General features: G+C 44.6%; 1 protein-coding gene across 1 annotated transcript in view; it reads left to right on the plus strand.

The window, feature by feature from the left end:
- Window positions 1–971: 971 nt before the first annotated feature.
- The window catches only part of LOC309564462 (uncharacterized protein), a gene marked incomplete at its 5' end in the record, with an annotated part of 114,840 nt that continues 103,220 nt past the window's right edge, over window positions 972–12,591 (plus strand). Inside the window, 2 exons of the mRNA XM_082269092.1 lie at window positions 972–1,003; window positions 7,022–8,470. Coding sequence (XP_082125218.1) covers window positions 972–1,003; window positions 7,022–8,470 — 1,481 coding nt within the window. The remainder of the gene's footprint in view (window positions 1,004–7,021; window positions 8,471–12,591) is intronic.

Below are 12,591 nucleotides of genomic sequence, written 5' to 3' on the forward strand. Positions count from 1 at the left end.
ACTTTGGTGTCATCTGTTTGCCACGGTTGTAGGGATCAGTGCCTAAATCTGTGTGTACTGAGGGGGGCGAGCTCATCCAGGGTGGAGGACAGAGATCTATTGTAGACAGAAGTGGTTAGATTGGGGCAAGACATGGATGAGATTTTGTCATTGAGGTGGTCAGTAGCAGGGAAGAGAAGGGTTCAGGTGGATTAAGTGGCGAAGGTTTTTCTACGGGTAACTGTTAGGTGGTTGCAGGAAGAGGAGGTGAAAGTCTGGGAGATTCTGAAATTAATATTGTGGTGATTTAGAGAGAGAAAAAGGATTGTTGGAGAGATTGCACACGTAGGAGAATACATATTCAAGGGTGTTGCCATCAGAGTGAGTAGAAGCATGAATCTATTGCTTCAGGTCAAAAGAGGAGGTTAGACTGAAAAGTTTAGAAATAGCAGGAGTGTTAGTATTACCAGTGATGTTGAAGTCACAGAGAATGATTTTGGGAATTTCAGAAGAGAGAAATTAGGGTAGCCAGTCAAGAAAGGTTGATATGGGTCCAGGTGGCAGATAGATCACAGCACTTCTAAAAGAAACTGAAGAAAATAGATAAATACAATGTGCCTCAAAGGAGGAGAGTGACAGAGAGACAGGTGGGTGAAGTACCTGAAAGATGCTAAGGGGGCTAGAAGGATTCCCACTCCACCTCCCTTCCATCCACAGGTTCTGGGGAAGTGAGTCCAGAGAAGGCCATCATGGGAGAGGGAAGCAAGAGAAGCAGTGTTGGATTCATGAAGCCACGTTTCAGTAACAGCAAGTAGTTAGTGATAAAGAGGTCATAGATAGAAGCTAGTTTGTTAAAGACAGAGCAGGCGTTCCAAAGGTCGCAAGAGAAGGGGAGTCTGGTTTTGGGAAGAAGAGGGTTATAAACTAAATAGTGTGGATTGCTGCTGTTGCCAGAGGGCATGGGTGATGGGAGATTTGAGTACAGTTAAGCGATGGAGGCCCAGAGGTTGGGAGAAGCAGAAGGGTGAGGGAGGTAATATGGGATTGCAATTTATATGAAGGGACATGCCTCAGGGTTCTGGAGGTTTTATTAGCATGTGGGTTTAGAATTAGCAGGAGTTGGGTGAGTGCAGGAATAGGGAGAGGACAGAAGTGAGGGTGATATATACAGGCTGTGGGGTGGAGAAGAGAGGTGAGGAACAGAAAGATTAAGGAGTGAGGACACAACTGTCAGAAGGATTGGTAGAAAGTGCATGTTACAGAGAGGAAGGAGAGCTGAATTAGGAAACAAGGTCACCTGCAGTCTGTTTGGCGTTTTTCAAAGTAGTTTTCTGTGTATTCTCGCTTTGTGCAATCGCTGAAGTGCGCCCACTTAAATAAAGAACCCACTTATAGAAAGACGTAAGCTCCCCAGCCAAATATAGTGTGGAAATGTAGATTAACCCTTTTAGGGTCATAGCATTCCCCCACTTACAGGGCTCAAACATTTCCTTGATTTTGGAGATGTCGCATTTTCCACCAATGACCTTCTCACCTCATCAGTCTATTGTAGAATTACTGCTTCTATACTAACAATGTCACACTTACCCCTAACACAGGTGGTCAGACACTATAGCTGGCTTCTGTGTTCTTTCCCATAAGGCAAGCAGGCTAACCAGTACTCAGTTGCCCCCAGGACTTCTAAACAATACTTTGGTGCCTGGCCACCACACCAGGGCAGGAACGAACTGAGCACAGCAACCAGGTACTTGCATTTGGCAGACAGGCAGAGTGGTTCAACGACAGTTCAGTTACAAGGCAGGCAAGGCTCAGAATAGTCAGGGTCAAATCCGTAGTCAAAAGGTAGGCAGAGTTCAGAGAGTAGTCGATATCCAAATTAAGGTCTTCAACAAGGGAATCCAAACAGCAGAGCAGGGCAGACAAACCGAGAGCTTGTAGCACGTGTTACAAACGCAATATCACAAGCATGAGATTGCGGGCTTAGCTGGTTTCAATCAGGTTTGGTTTCCACCCAGAGGCTGACCACATCAGTCACTTTGCAGATAGACAGACAGAAAGAAAGAATGCATCACAGCCAAAACCAGAATGCTGGAATGAGGAGCAAGAGCACAACTGTCAGGAACCATAAACCAGGCAGAGACAGAAAATGTAGTTAAAATCACACCTTTAATGTAATAGCAAAAATAACACAGAACAGGAACGTAGTCAAAAACAGAAGCCAGGGATTGGAAGCCAGAACGTGTAATCAGACAAGCAGAGATCAGAAATCAGCGTTGTCAGAAGCGAAAAATCAGGATCAGAAATCAGAAGAGACGTCAACCAGGGCAAGTCATACCAGGAACACAGCAGAGACACTGGAGATGTTGACCAGGCAAAGGCACGGAGGAAATGAGCAACGCAGTTTAAATAGCAAAAAGGGGCTGGCTGTAGGCTGGACTAATGAGGCAGGTGATGGTAACCAGATGAGTCACTGTGGAAACAATGAGTGGCTGCTAATTACCCAACAGCTGAGCAGCCTCTGTGCACTGAGTTGAGAGCTGCTAATAATCGCAGAAGCCCAGCCCTGACAACAACACACTCCTGACAAACTAATTATACTACTTTTATTAGTTGGGGGGGGGGGAGTCTATTTAGGGAGGATTGGAATATGTATGTATTTATTTTTAGGATTCAAATAAGAAGAGATGGAAAAATGTAATTCGTAGTAAATATCTGGAATTTTTTTTTTCATAATGATCCCAGTCTCAGATATTCATCCTAAAATGTGATCAGTAAAGTTTTCGGAGTACACAGAGATCACAGGAATATGATGTGTCTTTGGATGGGGGGCTCGTGGAACCCAGATTACTTTTAGAGAGGTCAGGAAACTCCTTGTCCAGCTTCCCCAGCCCCTCTTATGTGCAAGTCACCCTGTGTCTATTAGGGGCACAGGGTGACCAAGAACCCCAGTTGGGTCTGCACTAATAAGACTCGCTGTACAACCACACTGGACTCAGCATTTGGTGTTACCCTGGTTATGCTGGGTTCTATATGTGTAGTTTGTGTTGAAAGAGTGGGGGGCTTTTTCACTTGGCACAATAATATTTCTGAACAGTGTCCCTCAGGAAATATATGAAGATGAACGGTTTGACTTTTCAGATTGCAAGAATATAGTAGGAGTGTTAAGTACCTGTATCCCATTGTTCTATTGTTTCTGTCTGCCTTAAGATCAACTTATTATGGGATGTATATGTGTATGTGGATTGGCTGCTAAGGGGGGGGGGGGGGATTGCCCCACAGTGTATATCTCTTTGTGCCTGTGTGTGAATAAACAGTTCATTCTGGTTGACTCCAAAACTTGTACTGTCAAGTTCTTGGGGTAACTATAGCCAGATTCACGGATCCAATTTTCCAGAGCTTTGGAAGCAGCTTCTTGGTGGAGATACCCAGTCGGGGTGTCCTGGTTCTGTCACAATCCTGGCAAAGCCCAAAGACAAAGTTCATCCTTCTATTTAGGAGAGGTGGGAAGCATCCGGGAGAAATTCTTTGTGTGCAGAAACTTCGCACAGCGCCCCCCACAGCTCCTCCTCCCAATGTCCCTCCAATCAGAGTCCGAGAATCCTAGGACACCACACTGACTACACAGCTCCTCCTTCCAATAGCCCTTTATCCAACTCTTTTTTTTGTGATGCTCTTAGGATGTGGGCCGAACCCCAGGCCTCCTTACTTTCAAAATGGGGCTGTTGGACCTGCGTTTTATGTAATATCAGAAACCTCAGCATGAAGTGGGGTATACATAAAAAGATATGTATATATTCAATCTAGTAGAAAACCACTACTAGATATATAAGGTGCAGTGGTGGTATAAAGAGAAAACCACTATAGAGATATATCCCATTAAATTATAGATGTGTATCAATAACACCAATAATAATACTAATATAGCTTGCTTCAATTGCTTTTCCACTACTGATGCTGCCAGCCACTTCATTATTCCCATCAAGTGTCATATCTTTTGTGGGTACGTGCCTTATCTCTAATTACTTCATAAGGACAAATTTTCTGTGCAGCGTTGATGCTCCCTTTCCTTCTGGATCCCATATTGCTCAATAGTATCTCTGTTTGTTAGGACTCATCTGGACCAAACTTCCACTGAATGTTTATGAGGAATGCTCTATATCACACACTGTTTTATTTTAGCATGAGGATGTCAGTTTAATCACTACCTTATGGTAGTATGCACTGCTTGATTTACACCCTTGTGGCTTTGTCCGAGATTTCTCGAAGATCAACACTTGTAACTCCCTTGTGGAGTAGTTGATACCCTGCACAACCACTCGGGAGTACATCAAACATGTTAGTGGACTCTGGATTGGCCTCGAGTTTGGACAGTTTTTAACCATTGTCACGTTTTATGTGTTGTTTTTGATGCTGTGTTTGGTGGAGGTGATGTTCTAATCATTTCATTCACGTGTTCCATATTCAGGGAATTTTTCTATCAATAAAGTTTTTTACTAGTTACATTACATGGATGTTATTTATACCCTTCCGCATGGTTCTTTCATGTGTTTGATTTTTGCTTTAAATAAAAAGAGACCTAAGCAGTGAGGTGAGGAGGATTCTGGGAATGTCATTTGATTTTACTATTTGTGTCCAAATCTAGAGTTTTCCTCCTGTGAAGTCTGGAGATCATATGACCATCACATTGCCTCCACCTCCCTCCCTGATAGAATAGAGAAATAAAAAGAAGATTTGAGAAGTCACCAGAGAGATCATCGAGTTACTGACAGGAGAGGTGAGCGGTGCTGGGAAGGACGTCATGATGGAGAATCAGCCGCCCCTCACATCACCGGGTAAGAGGAGACTTTATTGTAAAGGAGAGAGCAGTACGGAGGATCCACCTAGATCCCCCATCATCTGATAAACACATAGAAACAATGTATTCAGTCAGTGTGTGTGTTTCCTACAGATGGATCCAGTAATGGGAACCCACCAGAGAGATGTCCCCGTCCTCTGTATTCCCGGGATTCCACACAGGAAGGTCACACCATCCCTCACCATCATCAGGTAGATGAGGAACAATCACTGATAGTATCATTAGGATCTGTACATTATCTGCATTGTTACCATTGATGTCATTTTTATTATATATTCAGAGTGGAAACCTGAGAGATTCTAAAGTTGAGGTTAAAGAAGAGATAAAAGAGGAGGATGATGAGGATGGGGTGATAGAGGAGTCAGAGTTTCTAAAGGAATGCAAATATCTGTATCAGGACACCATGGAGGAGTCATCCAACTACAGAAACCCACCAGAGAGATGTCCCCGTCCTCTGTATTCCCGGGATTCCACACAGGAAGGTCACACCATCCCTCAATGTTACAAGGTTGGTGGATTGGAGCATCTAGAACATGGACTTCTGGAGAGGATGTGTTTTTTTTTTTTTTTTTTATATAATATCACAATAGTAAACCTTATATTTTTTACAGATTATATTCTCTCTCATTTTCTTGGTTTAGAGTGGAGATCCAATCGATATAGAATTTGAGGTTAAAGCAGAAGAAGAAGAAGAGACATATGTGAGGGATGATCAGCAGTCTATGGAGGAGGATGGAATAACGGGGACATTTATAGAGGAGGACACTCCTACAGAGATCAGCACAGGTGGGTCATTGACACTAAATACATTCCTCCACCCATACTGCTCACTGATTGGTCCAGAGTAGGGCGGGGACTGGGTGATATCAGCCTGTAATATCATGGTCACTTTCCTGAGCAGTGTTCCCCGTCCTATATTCCTGTATTTCTCTCGGATAATCTTCCTTCTCTGTGCTGCAGACACAATTTATGTCTCTAGACTGGATTTATAGAGATTCTGGGGTTCAGCTGGCAGTAAAATACCATAGACACTGCTTGACCTAGACACCTGGGGTATGTACCTTGGGTCTTCTGCCCCATGCCAGGGTCTAGCAAGATCTCTGACAGAACAATTCTCCCGGGTTACTTGCTCTGTTATTTGCTGGCTGTGCCGGGTGGAGGGATATGTCTGTATAGTCTCACACCCAAGTCACTGAGTGCAGTCTCAGGAGATGGGAGGCAGCGGTGTGGGACCTCTGCAACTGATTACTGAACACAAATATTATGAGTCCTGACCCCTGCACTATATACTCTATGCTGTACATTACATACTCCTGACCCCTGCACTATATACTCTATGTTGTACATTACATACTCCTGACCCCTGCACTATATAATCTATGTTGTACATTACATACTCCTGACTTCTGCTCTCTCCCCTCTACCCACTGCTATATATACACATAATATGGATGCTCTTTTGTTACACCCATTTCCTACCAGCTGGACTTTTTATATCTGATGATTTGATTGGAGGACAGATTTTACATGGTGATAATAATGTGATAACATCCTCCAACTTTGAAATCTTAAACAGAAAGTGATAATGAGGGAGGAGTCAGTAACCCAATCATGGCGGTCTTCAGGATCAGTCCAGTCTTCATCTTGGTTGTTCTCCCCCCATCCTCACTCTCTGACCTCTGGACACTCCTATAAAAGACAGTTCTCGTTGTTTCCTTGCTCTCTGACTAAGGTCCATGAATAAAGAAATGAACTGGTAGGAGATCAGCGGAACCATTTACTAGTTACCTTGAGGGGGGAATTGTAATATTCTCAGAGACAAAGCTGCCTGATGTGGGCGGAGTCCTGGTTTAGGGGAACCAATCTGCTGATGTCTAGTAATAATCTTTGTATTTCTATTTTAGTAGATGGACGGGAGATGAGGAAAACCTCAGAGGATTGTCTCACTTTGTCTCCAGACTGTAAAGTAGAAGATGAGGACATCACACAGTATAGTCCAGGAGAAAACCCGACTACCTCAAATGTCCATCCGGCACCACACAGTGTAGATGGACCATCGTATTCCTCTTATCCTGAGGAACCTCAGACTGTGAGGGACAGTGCCGTCCTTACAACAGATAAGAGGTTCTTCTGTACTGAGTGCGGGAAGTGTTTCCATTTTAAATCCAAGCTTAATGTGCATAAAAGATCTCACACCAGTGAAAAGCCATATTCCTGTCCTGAGTGTGGGAAATGTTTTTCATTGAAGTCCCATCTTTCCACACATCGGACATTGCACACGGGGGAAAAGCCATATTCCTGTCCTGAGTGTGGGAAGTGTTTTTCACGGAAGTCAAATCTTTCCACACATCAGAAATCTCACACTGGGGAGAAGCCGTATTCCTGTTCTGAGTGCAGGAAATGTTTTTCACAGAAGTCCGATCTTTGCAAACATCAGAAATTACACACAGGTGAGAAGCCATATTCCTGTCCTGAGTGTGGGAAATGTTTTTCACGGAAGTCACATCTTTCCACACATCAGAGATTGCACACTGGTGAGAAGTTGTATTCCTGTCCTGAGTGCGGGAAATGTTTTTCACGGAAGTCATATCTTTCCACACATCAGAGATTACACACGGGTGAGAAGCCGTATTCCTGTCCTGAGTGCGGGAAATGTTTTGTACAGAAGTCTAGTCTTAACAATCATCAGAGATTTCACACGGGGGAGAAACCGTATTCCTGTTCTGAGTGCGGGAAATGTTTTTCACAGAAGTCCAATCTATACGTGCATCAGAGATTGCACACTGATGAGAAGCTGTATTCTTGTCCTGAGTGCGGAAAATGTTTTTCACGGAAGTCCAATCTTTCCATGCATCAGAGATTGCATTCTGGTGAGAAGTCATATTCCTGTTCTGAGTGCGGGAAATGTTTTTCACAGAAGTCAAATCTTTCAACACATCAGAGATTGCACACGGGTGAGAAGTCGTATGCCTGTCCCGAGTGCGGGAAATGTTTTTCAGAGAAGTCAACTCTTTCCACGCATCAGAGATTGCACACTGGTGAGAAGCCATACTCCTGTCCTGAGTGTGGGAAATGTTTTGCACAGAAGTCTAGTCTTAGCAATCATCAGAGCTCTCACTTGAGGGAGAAGCCGTATTCCTGTCCTGAGTGCGGGAAATGTTTTTCACAGAAGTCCACTCTTTACAAACATCAGAAATTGCACATGGCTGAGAAGCCCTATTATTGTCCTGAGTGTGGGAAATGTTTTTCACAAAAGTCATGTCTTTCTACACATCAGAGATTGCACACGGGTGAGAAGCCATATTCATGTCCAGAGTGCGGGAAATGTTTTTCTCAGAAGTCTAGTCTTAACACACATCAGCGATCTCACACGGGGGAGAAGCCATATTCCTGTCCTGAGTGCGGGAAATGTTTTTCAGATAAGTCCCATCTTTTCAGACATCAGAGATCTCACACGGGGGAGAAGCCGCATCCCTGTCCTGAGTGTGGGAAATGTTTTTCAGCAAAGTCTAATCTTTCCACACATCAGAGATTGCACACGGGGGAGAAGCCGTATTCCTGTTCTGAGTGCGGGAAAGGTTTTTCAGCCAAGTCTATTCTTTACAGACATCAGAGATCTCACACGGGGGAGAAGCCATATCCCTGTCCTAAATGAGGTAATTGTTCCTCACTGAAGTCCTGTCTTCCTGTACATCAGGGGACCCACACAACCCTGGGGGTGTATTAGTGCCTTGAGTGCGGGAAATTTCTTCTATATGAATGTTGGTGGACATGTGGGGAAGAAGCACACCCGATATACACCTCAGATATACTCCATGGCTGATCTTCATCATGTAAGAAACCCTTCATAAGGAGATCAGAGATCACCAAAGACATGGATGAAGTGTTGTCCCGCATTGGCCATTGATAGCAGGAGAAAAATAAAAATGGAGTCCTTACCTTTCATTGGCTGAGTACATTTTGTAGTGTAAATTAATAATAAAAAATATATAAAAAATAAATTGTCTATCTTCTCCATTAGTGTTTCTTTGCAGGTAGTGATTGATGTTAGAACATCAGCACCAGATGTGGTCCGGCATTCTCGCCATCCCCTGTAGTCGTCTATAGAGATATTCTCCAGCATTCAGTTAGTGTTTCCAAGAAGGCCACCACTGGGTAAGCGTGGAAAGAAGCCACCACAGTTTGGGTGGGTTTCAGGTTGCTGGGAGACATAATAAAGGAGCAGAGGAGGTGCTCCGGTTAAAGGAGCGGGATCGCTAATGTAGTTTCTTGGTGTATCCCCAATGTAGTGTCCAACGAGCACAAGTAAGACTTTACTCCCCGAGATTTTGTTTTGATTTGATTATCTTCTCCATTATAATCTGCAGATAAAATATGGGGCCCATATATAATTAGAACCAAGAGCGTTGTAAATAGTCCATGATTATTCATGGACTCGTCATAAAGTCACAGACTTTATGTGGACTATAGAGAAAAAAACATGAGTATCATAAAAAACTATTTTATTCAATTCCATTAAAAAGATTACAAAACGAGTTAAAATATTTTCTGCTTAGAGGTTCTCCACATGTATAGACTCCAACAAAATCCACATGTAGACTCGACGGGTTTCGGAAAACCTTCCTCAGGAGCACATGCAAGAGAATCTATACATTGGAACCCACTGTAGATCTTTGCAGGAAGATACATTTGATGTTTGCAGTCAAAAATCTAATTTTTTTCCCACAATTCTCTGTAAATCCGAGAGATGGTTGTGCGTGAAAATCCCATGTCACGTTCAAAGTAACATCCATCCCCTTTCTTCCCCATTCGGATGCTCGGTTTGAACTTCAGCAAGTCATCTTCATTACGTCTAGATGCCTAAATGCAGCAACTCGATGCATTTAGGCATCTAGACGTAGTAAAGACAACTTGCTGAATTCCAAACTGAGCATCAGAATGGGGAAGAAAGGGGATTGATGTGACTTTGAACGCGACATGGGATTTTCACACACAACCATCTCTCGGGTTTACAGAGAATGGTGGGAAAAATGGGATTTTTGACTTACTGTAAAATCCATTTCTCTGATGTTCATTGACGGACACAGCTCCTGATTCTTCTTAAACATTGGTTTTACTGCCCCTTTAAAGGAGTAGGACACTAGGCAGGAAAAAGCTTGACTACGCCTATGGGCAGTCCCAGGGGGTATACACCCACTCTTCGCTATAGGCACTCAGTTTTGTTACAAGCAGTGTCAGAAGAAAGCCAACTGCACAGAGGGGTGGGTGCTGTGTCCATCAAAGAACATCAGAGAAAGATTTTACGGTAAGTCAAAAATCCCATTTTCTTTCGTTCATCGACGGACACAGCTCCTGATTCTTCTTAACCATTGGGACGTCCCAAAGCAGTGTTAAACATGAGAGGTGGGAAAAAAATGCAGAAAAAAGTCCCAAGGCTAACCCTAGCCAACCAGGTAACATGGAGCTCAACCATAAACAACTGGAGGTCACCTGAAAAAAACAATACACCCTCAAAGAGGACCAGGTCCTCTAAGCAGCAGCCAGCAAAACCTTGTGGCCAAAAGAAGCATCCGCAGATGCCAACACATCCACTTTATAGAACTTTTGTAAAAGTGCATCGATGACCAGGTGGCCGCTTTGCAAACCTGCGTCACTGATGTTTGATGATGGAAGGCCCAGGAGACACTGAGCGCCCTAGTAAAGTGCTACTTGACAGGGAAAAGAGGAACCTGACCCCTGATGCAATAGACCTGAATCACCATCGGTCTGATCCATCTGAAAATGGTCGCAGAAGAAGCGAACAACCCTTTGTGAGGTTCGTCTGTGAGCACAAAGAGAGTCTGACTTCCTAAAAGACTTTGTAGCTGCCAGGTGCACCCTAATTTCCCGGACCACATCCAAGGCATGCAATGCAATTTCCTTCGGATGTTTTGCCTGGAACACAGGGAAGGCAACCCAATGTCTTCATTCAAATGACAGTCAGGGACCACCTAAGGAAGGAATGACGGACAGGGGCGAACCACCACGCCAGTTCTGACACCCTGCACGCAGAGGTGTTAGCCACCAAATAAGGCCACCTTCTGGGGCAGCGCAAGCAGGGAAACCTCCCGAATATTTTCAAAGGGAGGCTTCTGTAGAGCTGAAAGCACCACATTAAAATCCCAGGGCGGCAACGGAGCCCGCACTGAAGGAACCAAATGTCGGACACCCTGAAGATAGGTACGCACCAGGGAGTGTGAGGCCAAAGGTCGTTGGAAAAAGACCACCAAAGCCGATACCTGGCCCTTGATGGTACTCAAGGCCAATTTCTGGGCAACCCCCCATTAAAGGAAGGTTAAGATCCATTACACCGAGAAGGAGCGAGGATGAACCCCAAGAGATTCACACCACGCAATGTACGTCTTCCACGTACAAGGGTAGATCTTCCCAGAAGTAGATTTCCTAGCTTTCAACAGTGTAGAAATCACCAACTCCATCCTTTAGCACCTGGCGTTCAACAGCCAAAGCAGGATGGAAGATTGGTCCTTGGGACAGCAGAGAGAAAAGTCCCCAAGGAGCATTGGCGACCAGCCATACCCGATCGGCGTACCAAGACCGGCAAGGTCAGTCTGGACGGAATCCCTTCTGCTTTGATCCTGCACAGGAGTCGTGGAAGAAATTTGAGAGGGCTGGACCTTAGAATGCCAGCCCACCTTAGAAAGCCGGCTACTTACCGAGCCAGGACACTACTTGTGCCCCCTTGGTGATTGACATAGACCATGGCTGTGGCATTGTCCAAATAAATTTGTACCGGACACTCCTGAAGACAAATCGTCCAATGAGCAAGACAAGGGCTGATCGCTCGGATTTCAAGAACATTAAATCGGCAGTCTGGACTCTGCCAAAGTCCAGACCCCCTGAGCACATCTGTGCTGAGGATGCTTCCCCACCCAGGCAGGCTGGCATCCGTGGTGACAACTGTCCAGTACAGAGGGAGAAAGATTTTCCTTGTTGCAGTGCCAGAGATCTTAGCCACCTCCTGCAATGTCTGGAGTTTTTCCAGAGGAAGAAACACGCTGGCTGAGGCCGAGTCCAGAGTCAGACCCAAATAGTTCAGTTTTGGTGGATAACCAAAGCAGACTCCTGAAGGTTCAGAATCTAACCAAACTCCCCCAGAGTTTGCAGAGCAATCACCATTTGTCCATCAGAGCAGTCGGAGACTCCGCTCACAGAAGATCGTCAAGGTACCCAAGTCCTGCGATTCCCCTGCTGACTCAAATAATGTCAGCACCGAGGCCAACACTTTTGTGAAGACCTGAGGAGCAGAGGCCAGACCAAAAGGTAACATAATAAACCAATAATGCTCCTCGCACACGGCAAAAACGAAGGATGCATTAGTGACCGGCACATATTAGAATGTGCAGGTAGGCTTCCTTGATGTCGATAGAATCGAGAAGAAATCCCCCTGATGTAGGGATGCCATTACGGTGTGAATGGATACCCTGCGGAAATGCTGTACTCGCACAAGCAGTTTAGCTCCTTGAGGTCCAGAATTGGACGTACCTTTCCTTCCTTCCTTGAAACTGTAAAGAGGTTTGAGTAAAAACCCTTGAAAAGATTCCGAAATCAGAACCAGGACAATCACCCCTTGAAGTAACAAGTCTTGCACTTCCACAAAGAGACCCAAAAGTGATCTGGGGACTAGTGCAGGTTGGAAGGGAGAGATCTTTTCGGAGGATAAGACTAAACTCGATCTTGTAGCCTGACCAAATAACTTT

This window comes from Pelophylax lessonae, assembly GCF_965119305.1.
Source record: "Pelophylax lessonae genome assembly, chromosome: 9".
NCBI classification, from domain to species: domain Eukaryota; kingdom Metazoa; phylum Chordata; class Amphibia; order Anura; family Ranidae; genus Pelophylax; species Pelophylax lessonae.